Source organism: Nyctereutes procyonoides, unplaced genomic scaffold (genome assembly GCF_905146905.1).
Source record: "Nyctereutes procyonoides isolate TBG_1078 unplaced genomic scaffold, NYPRO_anot_genome, whole genome shotgun sequence".
Lineage (NCBI taxonomy): Eukaryota > Metazoa > Chordata > Mammalia > Carnivora > Canidae > Nyctereutes > Nyctereutes procyonoides.
Window position 1 is genome coordinate 11,218,144 of NW_026575047.1, and position 17,015 is coordinate 11,235,158.

Here is a 17,015-nt window from a genome sequence, read left to right on the forward strand (position 1 = left end):
TATTTTTCTAAAAAAATGCTTAAGAGGATTCTAGAAACAGACTAAATCAAGGACTAGCAGAAGACAGTGATGCAAGGACTGCGAAGTGAAAGACAAGAAACTGATGTTCACATGGAGCTTCAGGTACAGGACTGAATCCTCAGCTGATTCCTAGAGCCGAGGCTCGCTGGGATGGGAGGAGTGGCAAGGAGCTCAGCCAGGCGGCTGGCTTGATTAACAGCCTGGGGACCTGTTCCCCAACAGGAAGAACCCCCTTTGAGGCTGCAGGTCTGATGAGACGATGCATACAGGAGGCTGTGGGCACACAAGAGCCTGATGGACATGCAGAGCCTGTGGAGCCAAAGAGGGTCGGAGAGGATGGGTTCTTCCAAATGCTTCGGACCTACCAGCATGTATGTCAGGGGAAGAGGCCCCGGTGTGATGCGCGCCTTGGGCTTGCTCCAGAAGGGCCTGACGCAGAGGCCTGAGGCAGGGGGTCTGCTCGGGGAGGAGTGCTAGGATCACCAACCACGAGAAGGTGCTTCGGGGTCTTTGGAGGGTCAATGGATTGTCCTCTGACCCATCAATACTTAACATTAATGAGTCGTAAAACAGGGTCAGTCTTTCCAACGTGTATTGTCACATTAGCCAGAGCCTCTTCCAGTCTGTTAGGCTGGCAACGTCCAGAAAGATCCCATTGCCTGGCGGTGGGACCTGGGCCGCAGGTCATTCTCGGAAGCTGGCGCAATGATTTGGGATTTGCACAATGAAGGGATCCCACATTCTGGGATTTGCACAATGAAGTCACCACTAAACCACTGCTTGAGTCCAGTCCCCGACCTTCTTTTTCCGCTCTGTAGTCCAGAAACATTTCTTTAAAAGCCAGGAAGCCTGTAAACGTGAGCAGCACGTCCCATACGTCGCCTGCCACTTCCTCTCTAGGGTGCTGTAAAGTCGTTGTGAAAGCCGCCATGTTAAACCCAGGGAGCCGCTCCGGCAGCTGTTCTTCAATATACTTTTCTACCAAAGAAACGTATTCATTGAAAACAGGCGTGTAGGTGCGTGCATCCTCTTCCGCGTCTTCAAGCTCCTGATTGTACTTGCCCATGAAATTCCTCTGTAGTAACGGGAACTCGTCATCCATGACGACGTCCTCTAAGTATCCAACCACAGCGTCGAATTTGTTGTGCCCAAGATGGCGAATCCCAGAAGCCGCCAAGGAGCCGACACCGACGCAACCACACGAGGGTTTATTTACAAGCCGGAGCCTGGGCCCAAGGGTACCCGATGCAGGGGAGACTTGGACCCCGAGACTAAGAGGCTTAGCAACTTTATAGGGGCCAGTAGCCAATGGGATACACAGGAAGTTGCACAGTCATGCTGGTCCGCTGAGCCGGATTTCCGGTGAGGGTGCGCCCTGGTCTCTGACTGGGGCGGGGCAGTATCCCTGAGCCGGACTTCCGGTGAGGGTGCGCCCTGGTCTCTGCCCTAAGTAATAATCAGGTCAGCGCAAGGCGGGTGCAGCCCAAAGTAGAGTCCGTCCTGCTCTGCTTGTCCAGGCGTAGGGGATTTTGTTCGATTTCCTGGGTCCCACAGAATCCTACATCAGAGGCAGAAGGGAGCGACAGCGCGAAGCTCTCTTCCACTAGGGCGTCCGCTGCCGCTGCCGTCGGCCTGACCCGCCCCGGCCCGGGCCCAGCCTCCGCTCTGCCCGGTAGAGCCTCAGCCGGCATCCGGGAGGCCTCGCCGCGCCGCTCACAGGCCTCAGGCCCCCGCGCCCGGCCAGGCCTCTCGGCCCGCACCCGCGCGCTCTGCTTTTGGGTCTTCTATGAAAAAACTGAAGTAATATGCTTAGCCCAGAATCTGGCACATAATGCGAGTTTCATCATTGTTGATGATTATGAACTGTGGAGGAGGAGCATACACAGGTAGATGAAAAACATTCTTTATAGCTTCCAGAAACTCTCCTCAAGTGAATGAATACAAAGCAAACCACAATTGGAAAAATCATGACAAAGTTGTTAAAAATCCTGTCCAAAAAAAGGTGAGTTTTTTTTTTATTGGTTTTTTTTGTTTTTTTTTTTTTGACATGTGTCTTCAAATAATAAGGGACTGACGATGGATTCCTCAACAGAAATCATGGAAACCAGATGACATAGGGGTGACATTTTTTAAGTGGTTAATGAAACTGTCACTCTAAAATTCTACACTGAACAAAAGTATTCTTCAAAAATATGGTTAACTGAATAAATTTCCAAACAAACAAAAACTAATACAACACTCAAAGCCAAACACACAAAAGGCAGGAAGTGGGGAGGTTGTTTTTCAGGTAGGAGGAAAGTGATCCCCAAGACTGTAAGATAATATACTAAGTAATGAAATGTAATAGAATATTCAATTATTTGGGTAAATGTAAATAGATAATGAATGGTTAAATTTATAATAATAGTGATTTCATGGTTTTGGGAATTATTTAAAATTTAAAAACAACAATATAAATGGTGAAAGAGTAAGAAATGGGGTTATCAGGGTTCTATGAACTCTGTTTATCAGCAAAAATGTAGTCAAGGAAGCATTTTTTAATATCCACAGTAATCACTAATAGAATAATATAATGCATACCTAGAAAGCTAACAGAGAGATAAAAATAAAAAAGGAATAATTTGGGCAGCCCTGGTGGCCCAGCGGTTTAGTGCTGCCTTCACCCTGGGATGTGATCCTGGAGACCTGGGATCAAGTCCCATGTCAGGCTCCCTGTACGGAGCCTGCTTCTCTCTCTGCCTCTATCTGTCTCTCCCTCTGTCTGTCATGAATAAATAAATATTTTTTTTAAAAAAAGAATACTTTTTAAAAATAGGTAAAAACATTAAATAACAGATTTGTAATCACCTGGAGAAAAAATCAAATATTAAATATAAATAAACAGAATAGTCCAAGCAAAAAGCAAAAATTATCAGACGGTACAAGAGCAAAAGTCAAATATATGATCCATGCAATAGGCACGCATTAAATATGAGGATATAAAAATCTGAACATAAAGGCATGCAAAAATATATATCATGAAAATGGTAATCAGAAGGAAGCTGGTATAATTAATATTAATTCAGAGTTTAACTAGAGTTAATGGCAAGGTTTATTTCTATCAATGTAAATAAATATTGCCTAATGATAAAATAGTTCATTCAAAAGGAACTATATCTATGTCCTAAATTTTTATTCACATGAAAACACAGCTTCAAGATATTTAAACACTGACATATCATAAAGGATAAGTACACAAGATTACAGTCGAAATGGAAATTTTAGCAAACTTTCCTCAGTAAATGATGAAGCAAGCAGACAAAAACATCAGTAAAGAACTAGCTTTTTTTGAATAGCATGATTAACAAATTTGGTTGAATTGAGATCCATAGACTATTCACCCACATTCTTTGTAAGTGCACATGGATTATTTTCCAAATTGAACATTTATTATGCCATAAAGCAAGTACCAATACATTTTAAGTGACTGAAATTATTTAGTTTGTTCTCTGCCTACAGAAGAATTAAGCTAGAAACACACAGGAACAAAAATGATAGCTAGAAAATCTAAGAATGCTTGGAAATAAAGCAATACACTTCAAAATAGTTGATAAATCAAAGCCAAAATAACAAAAAAGGAACGTTCTAAACTAAATGATGAGGAAAATATATTCTATCAAAATGTGTGTTTTGAAGTTAAAGCTGGGTTGTGAAGGGAATTTTATAGCCATAAGCACATATATTAGAATATTGAAAATCAAGGATTTAAGTATCCCTCTTAATGAATTAGAAAGAGACCTGATTGACAAGAAAAATCAATGACATAGAAAACAAGAAACAATAGAAAAAATCAACAGCTAAAATTTGGTTGTATGAAAAAAGTAATTAGGAAAAAAAACAATATGGCTAATAAAATAGATTACAAATTACTGATGTGAATGAAAAGCAAACATCATTTTCAACTGTATATATATTATAAAGATATTAAAGGAACATTTATCAACATTAAAAAATCACCCTGAAATTTTTGATAAAATGGACAAAGACTTTGAAAACCACGACTTCATAAAATTGACAAAAGAGTTACCATACTCAATATTCAAATTCATATCTCAGTATTCAAAGAATCATAAACTGTCTGTTTTTTAAAATGGGCATGAGGTGCCGGGGTCGCTCAGATGGTTGGGCCTCGGGCTCTTGATTTTGGCTCAGGTGGTAGTCTCACAGATGGTGGGATTGAGCCCCATATTGGGCTCCACAGTCAGTGGGGTTTCTGCTTGAGATTCTCTCTCTCCCTCTCCCTCTCCCTCTGACCCTGTCCCCTTACCTCCGCTCTCTCTCTCGCAAATAAATAAATAAATCTTTTAAAAATATGAGTGTGATAACTTAATAGGCATTTTTCCAAAGAAGACATCTAAATAGCTAAGAGATACATGACAAGATGCTCAACATTATTAAACATCAGGGAAATGCAAGTCAAGACAAGAAGGAGATATCACCTCATACCTGCTAGAATGGATTATCAGCATTAAGAAGACAAGAAAACAGGTATTGATAAAGATGTGAAAGATGATAATCCTTGTACACTGTTGATGGGAATGCAAATTGGGTCATACTGTGGAAAGCAGTATGGTAATCAAAAGATTATAAATAGAACTATCATATTATCCAGCAACCCCATTTCTGGGTATGTATCGAAAGGGAATGAAAAGAGGATATTGAAAAACATACCCTCCAATGTTTACTGCAGTATTATCCACAGAAGTTAAGATATGGAAACAACCTATGTGTCCATTAACAGGAGAATGGGTAAAGAAAATGTTGTATATACATATGGTGAAATGTTATTCAGCCATGAGAAAGAAGGAAATCTTGCTATTTGCAACATGGATGGACCTGAAAGGCATTATGCTAGGTGAAATAATCCATACGGAGAAAGACAAATGCTTCAAGATATCCTTTATATGCAGAATCTTAAAAAAAAAAAAAAAAAGTCAACTTACAGAAACAGCATAAAAAAAGTGGTTGCCAGAGGCAGGAGGGTGGAGGAGTTGGGAAGATATTTAAGGGCAAAACTAGTAACTAGTAGATAAATAAGAACTGGAGTTCTAAGGCACAGCACAGTGATTATAGTAAGCAATACTCTATTATAAACTTCAAAGTTGCTAAATAACTACATTTTCATTGTTCTTGCCCCCCCCCCAAAAAAAATAATTATGTGACCTGATAGGGATATTAGCTAATGCTATAGTGGCAATCCTTTTGCAATATATAAATGTACCAAATCATCAGGTTGTACATCTAAAACGTACACAATGTTATGTATCAATTACATCTTAATAGAAGATAAATAGAAAATCTAAATTCTCCAATATCTAGGAAATAAATCTCTAACTAAAAATTTAGTCAGAGAGAAGTTCCTGGCCCAAATAACTTATCTTGTGAATTACTCCAAACATTGTAAAATAATTTGCAGCTGTCTTAAATATTTCCAGATAGAAAAAAAAAAGAGAGACAGAGAGAAATCCACAATTAATTTCAGGACATCAGCATAAATTTACTAACAAAACAGAAAAATTACAAGAAACAAATGCTAAAAGAAACCATTGAGTTAAAAAGCAATCCATAAGTTGATGGAAGATGTTATAATACCATAGATTACCAAAGATAGACTCATGGTCAGAACATAGAATTCTGTATGATTATAGGAAAAGACAGGCAATTTAAGAAAAAAAAAAAGAAAAGAAAAAAGAGGAGAAACACCTCCAACAGGCACAAGAAAATATTTAAGCAATAAACAAGTATGTGAAATGGTATATATAACATTATTAGTGATTAAAGGAAACACAGACTATGTCTCTGCCTCTCTCTCTCTGTCTGTAATTAATAAATAAATAAAATCTTAAAAATAAAGGGGCAGGGCACCTGGTGGCTCAATGGTTGAGCGTCTGCCTTTGGCTCAGGTTGTGATTCTGGCGTACTGAGATCCTGTCCCATATCAGGCTATTTCTGGGGAGTCTGCTTCTCCCTCTGCCTCTCCCTCTGTGCTTCTCATGAATAAATAAAATCTATTAAAAATATTTTAAAAAGAAAGGAAACATAAAACCAATGTGATCAAGTATAGGCTCATCAAAATGGCTAAAATTAAAATGACTGGCATCACTTACAAATAGTGATGATGACTCTAAGCAACTAGAATGCCCATGCACTCCTGTGGGAGTGTCATTAGTTTAATTATTTTGAAAAAAAAATGTTTGGCAGTATCTACTAGAATGGAGTGGAATGCAAATATTCTCTGGGAATCAGGAATTTTCATAATTGCATCACAGGGCACATGCACTTGTGTTTATAGCAGTATTATTTCTATTAGTTACAAGCGAAAGCAACCAAAATGTCCAGCAATAAGAGAATAGATTGATCTTAATATAGTTATAAAATAGAAGACCTACATAGAAAAGATTCTGTTGCAACCACAAAAACATGTTTAAATTAGCCTTCATGTTGAGCGGATAACAACCACCTACTCCTACCCCAGTCCCAGTGTGTGTTTGTGTGTGCATGTCTGCATGTACGTGTGTCTGAGTTGCAAAACAGGCTCAGTCACTGAACAGAATTCAGGGTCGCAATTACTTTGAGGGAAAAAATACCAGAGGGGTTTCTGGGAGCTGGCACTGTTCTCATTTTTGATGTCAGTAGCAGTTGCACAGTTGTATTCACATTGACTAAAATTGTAGAGCTTTATATGTTGTGATGTATTTTTTATATTTGAGATACATTTTAACAGAAAAGTATAAAATACATGAACACAAGCTCATATTATTCTCTTGAATGTTCTTTGGATTCTTGTTTCCTAAAAGTTTGTCATTTTCAGATTCTTTTTTGGCCTTTTGATACTCCACTTCTCATAGGTTAGTTTATAGTTTTCGGTCTTTCTCTGCCAACTTTTCAGTAGGCACTTAAAATATCTGTTCAAAGGCTACTGCCAAATTTTTTCTGCTCATGATATTCCACTGAAAACATGACTCTTTTCATTTGTTCTGAAGAACACATCTCCCATCTCATCTGCTCAAAAGCTTTTTAAAAATGCTTTTCCGAGAAACTCATGACTAACATCATTATTTTGATGTGAAAACAGCTAACATCTGTGGCTTAGGGAAAAATAATAAAACATGCTTCTGAAAGAATTTGTTCCATGTACTCTGCAAATTCTGTATTATCAATGCTTGTACTTAGAAAAAAATCTGTTCTAATTATTTTTTTCTAGCTTATGCCAAAAAAAAAAAAAAAAAGAGAGGAAAAAAAGAAAAGTAACTATGAACCTTCCTGTTCATAGTGCACTTTTGTCAGTGGTAACAACTGACCTTCAAAAATTGATATTGGTTTATTTTTAATTACTTATTAGTCATGATTAATGTTTTTACTGAAGTCAGCCTCAGGCTGAGCAGAGTCTTAAACAGGGTAATGTGTTAGGATCCAAGTATCTGCATGCTTAACACATTTCCTCAAAAAAAAAAAAAAAACACATTTCCTCTTATTGTTTTATTGTGTTTACTGTATGACATTTTATAAGGATTTTAACATGGATTTTATCTTTTTAATTTTAAAACACTCTTAAGCGATAATTATCTCTTCCAAAGTCCACTTGATGTCACTTCTATTTTATTATGTGTTGAGATTCAAGGGTAGAATTTTATAATTAGAGAGTTTTTATCATAGAATGTTAAAATGAGTTACTCTCATTTCATTGTACTCTATAGACAATATAGACATTGTACTTTAATTTGATCAATCAATCCATCAAATCATGAACTATATAAGCATTTTTCATAAACCATTCTGCAAACATGCACATTTGAAATTCAAATGGCCATTCCTGTTTACCAAGAACTCCATTTACTATGGTTACAAGATAATAACTTAAAGTTTACCTAAGTTATTTATAGCTGTTAATAGCTCATCTATTAGATGTATTGAAATAAATTTATTCAAGTGTCATCGGGTAAGCCACATTTTGCTTTCTAGGAGGTAGGTAAGAAGAAAAGTAGAATTAAGTAAGATCAACATTATTCCTCCTCAAAAAAGCTTTTCAAAGTATGAAGAGAAAATTATTGAGAAAGTTTTTTCTTGCCTGTTAGAGATACTCTATCAAATTTATAGTCCTAGAATGTCATGATCTTTTGACTGAACAGAGATCATATTAATAAGCTGGCATAAGATTGTAGAGAATAGTGAGAAGTCTCATTTGGGATCATGCTGGAGAAAACTAAGAAATGACTTGCCAGCGGCTATGTTTATGAGGCTAATTTCTATAGCACATCCATTAAGGGAACAAATTTAGAAAGAAAGAAATAACATATAAAGAAATATTTATTTTTTTTCACAGACTCTTGACAAACTATTTTGAAACTATTTCAGGCATTTCACATCAAAAAGAATTCCCCAAGAGATGAATAACCATATACTTGTTAATCCATTCAACAAATATATAGCTTTAGTTCTGAGTGGGTTTGAACACAGTGAAAGGAATCTATTTTAATTAATAAATGAATGTTGAATACTTACTATTTGGAATCCTAGACACCAGAGAAACAAAAGCACATAAACAGTAATCTCTATAGTCAGAGACTTTATAGATTGGCAGAAATCAGCAAAAATTACAGATGATGACACAGTAGGATCAATGAGGTAATAAAAATGTGCAGAGTATAATGGGGAAAATAAGGAGGAAAAACTGTTTTGCTACTCAGTCATAAAATGATTATTTTCAGATGAGGAAAAATAACCAGCAGAAAGAGTGCATTAGAAGAGTTAGTAAAATAAGAAGGCATCATTTAGGGAATTATAAACATTTCAGTATGAATTGAGTATATGTTACAAGAGGAAAATGTGAACAGATGAATTTTGATAAGGGATTAAAAAGATAAAATATTTTTATAAGAACAGTAAGGAGAATGGATTTAATCCTACTTGCAAAAGAGAGAGACTTCGAAGAAATTCAAGAAGAGTGACTAGTGCCAACTGTTACATTAGAAAGATCACTTGGGCCACAGTGCAGAACATGAGCTGGATAATAGAAGCAAAGTGGTAAGGCAGATGTTTGGAAAATCAAGGAGAAATAATTAGAACCTAGACTAAAATACTGGCAGCGGGAATAGAGAGAAATATGTGACTGTTCTCATTAAAGGGGGGGAATAACCAGTACTTTGTAATCATCTAGATGTGTGTAGTAGAGAGAATTCATGGTATTTACAAGTTGATAAGTTTGACAACTTGGTGGACGTATGATGGTCAGGGGACAATGGACATAGATTCTGGAATGCAACAAATTGATCTGAACTAAAGATACTTATTTAGGAGTTACTCAAACATTTCCAACTGTTGAAGGTGAATGCTTCTCTCAGAAGAAGCAGGTTGAAAGCAAAGAGTTTTAGCACTTTGTTGAACACTAAGTTTTGAGGAATGTGAAATGGAAGTCGATAAAGGACCCAAGAGGAAACATGGAATGAAAACACAATGGTGTCGAGAATCCAGGGAAGGAAAGAGTTTTACATCAAACAATTTTGATTAACTCATCCTGCAGTTATGTTAATAAGATGTGAGCTAAAATGCCTCCATTGAATTTAGCCATGTTTTTGGTGAACTTAATGGGCCAATTTTATTGTTGTGGAAAGAATAGAATCCAGATATATATATATATAATATATATATATATATATATATATATATATATATATAGTGAAAATCTGGAAGTAACACACATAAATTACATTTTTCAAAACCTGACATGGAAAAAGACATGAGATAAGAATTGTAATATAATATTTGCAATTATGCTGCTATAACAAATAACTTTAATAGCTCACTGCTTAAAACACCAAAAAGTGTATTTTTTCCTTTAGGCCTCATGTCTGTCTCAAGCCAGCAGAGGATTCTGACCCATAATATCCTTATTCAGATTTCAATCTAACGGGGGCTTCAAAATTTGTAATTATTAGGACGCCTGGGTGACTCGGGTTGAGCATCTGCCTTCGGCTCAGTTGTGGTCCTGGAGTCCCAGGATCCAGTCCCATATTGGGCTCCCTGAATGAAGCCTGCTTCTCTCTCTGCTTATGTCTCTGCCTCTCTCTGTGTCTCTCATGAATAAATTCATAAAATCTTAGATAAATATAATTTGTAATTATTGTGGCAGGGAAGGAAAAGAAACACAAGCAATTGTACACTGAATCTTGAAGACTTCTGTTCACATGTTCACATGGCCAAAGAAAGTCACATGTCCATGCCTACATTCAAGGGGGTGTTAGGGCAATTTACTCTTCTCAGAATGGAAAAGACTGGAATATTTATGAAAACTATAAAAACTACTGCAATATATTCTGGTCACCAAATATTCTTTTCACTCTTCTTCCTGAAAACAAAGTTTACTCACCTCAGCTGTAAATCCCATTTAATCATGGCATCAAACTAAAAGTGCCAGTTTTCTCAGTGAAAAGGTTTTTCTTTTAAAATGATGGATAGGAGTTTTAGATAAATCATAGCTGTAGCTATTCTTGTTTTGGGGATCTATGAATTTAGAAAGATGTATTATCTGCCCCTACAAACACACTCCAATAAACTTTGGGAGAATAGGGCCTGGGAAATCACATTAAACATTCCTTTTTGGAAAATGGAAGAATGCGACACAAATCAAAATCCAATAATTCTTTTCCACCATCTTCCTTTGCCACAGTTGAAATGGATATCAGAAAATATGTTCTTCTTGGACACTGTGAATACTTCTCAGATCACCTTCTGTCCATAGATATTTGGGGCCAAGAGTCAAGTCTCAAATAGCAGCTAACTCTTACTGTTCAAGCTAGTTCTGGTTTTGACAGATTATTTTTAAAAACGTAGTTAATTCTCAACAGTTTGATTTTAATCAGCTTCACTTCTATATGTCAATATTCATAATCACCTTTCCTTTCAAAATATATATCTTATGTGTACTGTATTTCTCTTAACCACTCTCGCTCTCTCTCTCTGTCTCTCTCTCAATAGCTCGACTTACCAAATACCTGGAGCTCATCAGTCTTGGCAGGTGCACACCCTTAGTCTGTTTCCTGAGAAATTCTGTCCATTTGAAAATATTTACTGTTTGTCACAATATTAATTTGCATTGTTTTTCAGATGCAATTTAATCCAGATGGTTTTGTCTATCATGGCCATTTCCTTAATTTGATTTTTCCTTGGAGGCAATTTAATCAGTCAAAAATTCTTTACATTTTTTTTTACCGGAAGCTTAATTTAAATCTACTTTTTATTTGTTCCCCCAAAGTTTTTTTCCTATTTCATGTCTAAAAAAAGTTGTCTTTTTAATATTACAAGGCTCTAAATTTTTAGAAACGCTTATTCCCTTCTATTTGTTCTTGAAGAGTGACCAATTTATTCTGAGCTTACTCTTCTTGTAATATGTTACTAAATACACTAAACAGTAACAAATACGCTCTGCTTCCTTCTGTTTATCAACCTCTTCCTTTAACACTTCACATCTACTAGATGTATAGTCTACCTTCTAAATTACAACCAATAATATTTTATCAAAAGTTTTGCTACTATCTAATATATATTACCATCTCTGTAGCCTTAAAATAACAGTTTTCTCTTTGCTAATGATATGGACAGTGAGAAATTCTCTCATATTTTAGGTTTTTATTATGCTAGCCCTCAAATTCTAGGAATCAATCTCTATATTAAGTACAGGATAGAGAGGTTATGCTTTGGTAAACACAAACTCCAAATCTAATAGCTTAAAAATAAAGTTTTTTTTTTCCTACTCACACATTATTTACATGTCAAATCAAGGATCATTTCAAGGATATCTATTCAATATTATCATCACTCAGGAACTTAGGCTGACAAACATCTTCTGGACTGTCGCCCATGGAATGTGAGGAGTATGGCTCATACAGGATTTTAATCAGAAGCAAGTTACATCATATTTCTTTGGTAACCCTACCACATTCCTGGAAAAATAATCTGAATAGAGGTGGACTGCCTTAGTACCTAGCATAGGCAAAATGTGGAGAAGCAAATGGAATATCATATTTTACTTTTATTTTTAAGGCCTAAATGATTGAATATATTTATTTGCTGATGAGAAATTTCTGACAGAGTGAGAAATTATGAACTCAGGAAAGAGGAAAGAGTGCTGATAATTATTGAAGTATTATTGCTGAGGAAGCTTTAAAAAGACAGGATCTGTGTAGAGGTGAAATCATTTTCTCTGAAAAATAAAATGAACATTTTTTTCTCTCTTTTGAAAATGGGAGAAAGTCCAATACTATAGATGAAGATAAATTTGAAGGTGAGGAAAATCATACCTGAGAACCAGAACATTCTCAAGGAAGCCAAGAGTCATTGAAAAGATGTCAGAGTGCATTTGGCATATTTAAAACATCTTCTGTAGTATAGGTTAATTCAAAAATATATTATAGGATAAACATTTATTTGAATTGATAGAATTTCTATCTTGTACTACAAGCAGGTATTTCATGTCAGAACTAAAACTTGGAAGATAAAAACATAGTATTAGACATCTTAACCCAAGTAGACAAAGAAGAAAATCTGTTTACAAAGTGTTTTTGACTCCCCTGCTAGGCTCCCTAACAGAGAGATGACCACAGTACTTCTAAGTGTATAGTAAAGAATGAAGAAAAGAGAAGATGACAAATAAAAGGACAAGTTTACATATCAGCATTTTTTTTTGCTAAGAATTTCTGAGTGATTCCACCATCATGAGGATGAAGCTTATGCAAAATTCGATAAATCAATACAGAGAACAGCCAAAATGCCATAGTTTGCTTTTGTTGTAGTATTTTTTCACTTTAGATGCTAGATATGTATATGCATATTTATATACAGTCTGTATACTTGTATGCTACATATAATACTTATATATAATACTTTATATGATAAAAATGTTTTATTTCCTAAGTACTTTCTCCTTACTTTTCATTTTAGTGAAGAAGATGATTAACTAGGATGATCATATTATGGAAAATAAACTTTTTATAAGACTAGCCAGAGATAAAGGATAAAGATTAAAAAAAAATGAACTTAATTAGAACTCGTTTCCTAAAGCTTTTCTATTGTCATTTATAGCTTCATTTTTTTGACAAGTATTTTGAATGCCTCATGTGGCAGGCAAGTAAGATACTGAACTTCAGTAGAATTTACACTAAAGAAGGAAGAATAAGACACACACTTCTATACTTTATCAACTGTACCTCAAATTTGGACATAGAGTTATATATCTTACTTTCATATTCTTATAGGTCCAGACTAACAGAAGTCTAGTATACTGCTTCCTCAGTTTCCTATTCATTTTCTCATCTCCCTAGGCTAAGTCATCCAAGAAAATTCAAGAAAGAAAAGGTAATCTAAAGGGTAATTCAACAACCAGACATTGCACAGTCCTGGTAGGCAAGATCGGAACCACATCTAATTTTTTTCAGGAATACAGGCATGATATCACATTAATAATATGAAATTCTTTTGAAACACTCATTCAGGATAAACATTCTCACACACACACAAAAAAAAAGAAATCATCGCCCACACATAGTCTGAGTCTATGCCACCTCAGTTAATTTGCAGAAATGATTTGATAAACGAGGGGCCCACTCCATCCCTAACACTATATAGCAATAGCTATTGACCCTCTCAGCTCCCACAACTTCTTTTAGGTTTCTGGATGCAATGTGTTCCATTTACAGATTTTATTCAAACCCATTTTATAATGTTATTTGCAAATTGCCTCATTTTGAATAGGGCTCTTTCCAGAAAACTATTCTAGTGTCTGTCTAAATTAAAATGCAACAAGTGCTTCTATTGGTGTCTTTAAGAGACTCAGTCATTGTAGAGGCTTTAGCAACTTTCTTTTACTCCTTCTGGAGATTCAGGACCATCCATAATGGCTATAAGTGATTCTTAGGTTTCTGACACATACCATTGCTCTCCTTAGCTCTGCATTATATGTCATTAAAGCAGCAATTGCTTGCCACATGCTGAGTTCTCCTGGAAACAGAGATTCTAAAAAAACAACAACAAAAAAGAAACAGAGATTCTCATGGGCCCTGAGCCTATGATCCTCCACACCCAGTTGTTCATCATGGCTTCAGTCATGGAAATAGCTCCCTGAAAGCTTGGCACAATCATCTACACCTCTCACTATAGGATAGACCCAAACCTGGGCTCTCTGGCATATCCCTCTGGCAAGGGACTCTTACCAGATGTTACAGTACTGGAGGAGATCATCCCTCTGCTCAACTTCATGGCTCCTGAAGAGTCGCTTGGGATCAAGAGAGTTAACAATGAGAGACTATACTTAACATAATGGCCATCAGCACATGTGTCAGGGCTCAGTGGGATATTGCTACTTTTCATCTTTTATTCAATATGCCCTGTTGACAGACAGGGCTCAAGGTCAAGCACAATTGGAGGAACTTTAGGCAGCTATCTTAGTACTGGAAGCCCTAGCCCACAATCTACTCCATCTGCACATTTTTATAGACTCTTGAGCCAATGCATATGGTCTGGCTGTTTGATCAATCCAATGACAGAAACAGCCATTACTCATACAAGTTTATCTCTTTGGGATAAAGAACTCTGGGACTCTTTGACCTCACCAGTACCCAAAATGTAAAATCATGGTCATGCATAACTCCATACCTATAAGAAGCATAACACAAGGTCTCATCAAGACACTCCTTATCCATTTCAGAGTCTTAGATACCAATAATAGTGACCAAGACAATTTTAATTTCACTTCTCAGAATTAGAATACATAATGCTGGACTCTTGCACAAGTTGGTTGGTAGAACTTTCACTTCTCTTACCAGCTTCAGGCTGCTGTCCTCATAAAGTACCATGATGGTTTACTTAGCTTGAAATTCAATTTAACAATGGTAAATTGTAGTCATCGAACATCAGAAGTGAATTGCAATAAAGATCCTGACTCCATTTTTTGACCTGTGTTTGTTGACAGCTTTGAAGTCTCATCACTACCTTTTCCCCTTCTACTTCACATCTGAGAAAGCTGACAAAAAGCACTGATGCCCACTCCTTTGGCCTTTATGTAAGTTTCCAGTCATGCAAGCCCCTTCCCTAGTTTAGGATCCCACCCCAGCTCCATCCCCTGTCCAAAATAAAGACAACAACAAAAAGGCAGTCTTCCTTTCCTGCTATTTTGAGCCATTTCTAGAACTAGTTTGGAGCTGCCCTGCTGTTCCCAGAAAGTTTCATTATGAGACTAATAAATCTTTTCACATTCTCTTGGTGTGTGTGTGGCATCATCCATCTCAAAATCTGAAACCAATTTTGAGTGGAGCTTTATCCTGATTTTGAAGAATGGTCACAACAGATAGCCACAAAGAGGCAGATGACAGAGACTGAAGTTGAAGCAAACACATACCCCTCTAAAGATAATGAGGATATCTCAGCCTGCACTCTGTGACATTTGTTAGAGAATTTAGGAACAAGGATATATTGGCCTGCTCTAGAGCAGTACTTCTCAATTCTACTGTGCATATGAATCACCTAGAGATCTTATTAAAATGTAGATTTTGACCCAGTAGATGTAGAGTGAGGCCTAAGATTCTGCATATCTAACAAGCTTACATCAGGTTCTCACTGTCTGATTAAGATACATGGCAGGTATTTAATTCACAGCTTCCTGACATCACACACACTAACAGAGAGGTGATTCCCTCAATAAAATTGGGAATTGTAGCCAAAGTAAAAAAAAAAAAAATGGAGAAGACGTTAATAATGGGCGTTGTGCACAAAATAACTAATGCTCTTTCCACTTGGAGAGTGAGTTTCTTCAGCTGAGTAGTAGCTTAGTGAACTGATTTATTTCTCCCTGAATCCTCATTTTCCTTACTTGCTAGCAATTACCTTTTCAAAATTCAAACCCGATTCTAATTACTACTACCGTTGAGAATAACTAGACGATGATATCCAGAAGGTCCAACATGACAAAACTTATCTCTACTGTCATGCCACAAGAAACAAGGAATAATGTTTGCAATCCAGCACAAATTTCTAGGTTATATTTTGGTGTTTGTCAGCTTTATTCTTATCTTTTTTGGTGATCTGTCCTTAAAAATTTCAGTTTCTATTTACCTGAGCCTATTTCTTGTCAAAACGTTCAATATCCCAAAGTCAGTAGAATCTGTGAAAATGATCACAGATGTACATGTGCAAGATAGCATGCATATATGGAGTCCATTTTTATTTGCAACATCAATACAAACCATATGATTTTGCTGAAACTCACATAGCTTTCTCTCCTACTATTAATTTAGTAAACATGTATGGGTTTTTATTAATGTTTATTTTTATAATCATTATCACATTATTAAATATTCATCACATTACTTTCTCTGCTATTGCCATTGTTGGTGTTTTTGTTACTATTTGTTTAATGTCCCATTTTGATCCATGGTGGGAACAAGTTGTCTATTCCTAGATTGAGCTTTTGCTCTCTACTGTGTACAGATTGGGAGTACAGAATTCTTAATGAAGTCTCTTCATGTTTACTCTTACTGTATGCCAAATGATGAGGCTTTATTATAGCAATTCCCTTGCCTGCCTTAAATCCTGTCATGCTGCAGAGCTCGGATGCTTGTAGGACCACAAGACCTTCATCAATTGTCACAAACTTGAAATTACATGATTTGTTTAATAAAGTCACTGGGTCATTGCTAATCATTGAATCCGTTTCTGGCTATTTGCATTATTCACTCTGTTGGAGCTCTTCATATATATATATATATATATATGTATATATATATATACACACACACACACACACACACACACACACTTTTAAGTGTAACATTTTAGTATTGTCCTAAACACACTAATAATATTAAGAAAATGTTACTTTAATTTACTTTGTTGACCTTCACTTTTTGATTTAAACATTTTCTTTTCTCTGCTGCATACAATTCATAACTAATAATGTTAGTGCATAT

General features: G+C 36.2%; 1 protein-coding gene across 1 annotated transcript; it reads right to left on the reverse strand.

The window, feature by feature from the left end:
- Window positions 1-647: 647 nt before the first annotated feature.
- Window positions 648-16,750, reverse strand: LOC129510577 (ADP-ribosylation factor-like protein 2-binding protein). Its single transcript, XM_055326796.1, has 5 exons — window positions 16,585-16,750; window positions 13,985-14,067; window positions 1,580-1,805; window positions 759-1,161; window positions 648-723 (listed from the first exon to the last, which is right to left on the reverse strand). The coding sequence occupies exons 1-5, from the start codon at window positions 16,748-16,750 to the stop codon at window positions 648-650; spliced, it is 954 nt and encodes a 317-aa protein (XP_055182771.1).
- Window positions 16,751-17,015: the final 265 nt, after the last annotated feature.

What these genes read in the sequence shown, in the direction of transcription:
- LOC129510577 (XM_055326796.1), bottom strand. Translation starts at nt 16,750, where the DNA reads ATGATTAGCAATGACCCAGTGACTTTATTAAACAAATCATGTAATTTC. An exon ending in CAGAGCTAAGGAGAGCAATG is followed by an intron (nt 1,806 to 13,984) that starts GTATGTGTCAGA and finishes GTTTTTTCATAG; the next exon opens with AAGACCCAAAAGCAGAGCGC. An exon ending in TTGTGCAAATCCCAGAATGT is followed by an intron (nt 724 to 758) that starts GGGATCCCTTCA and finishes CCAAATCATTGC; the next exon opens with GCCAGCTTCCGAGAATGACC.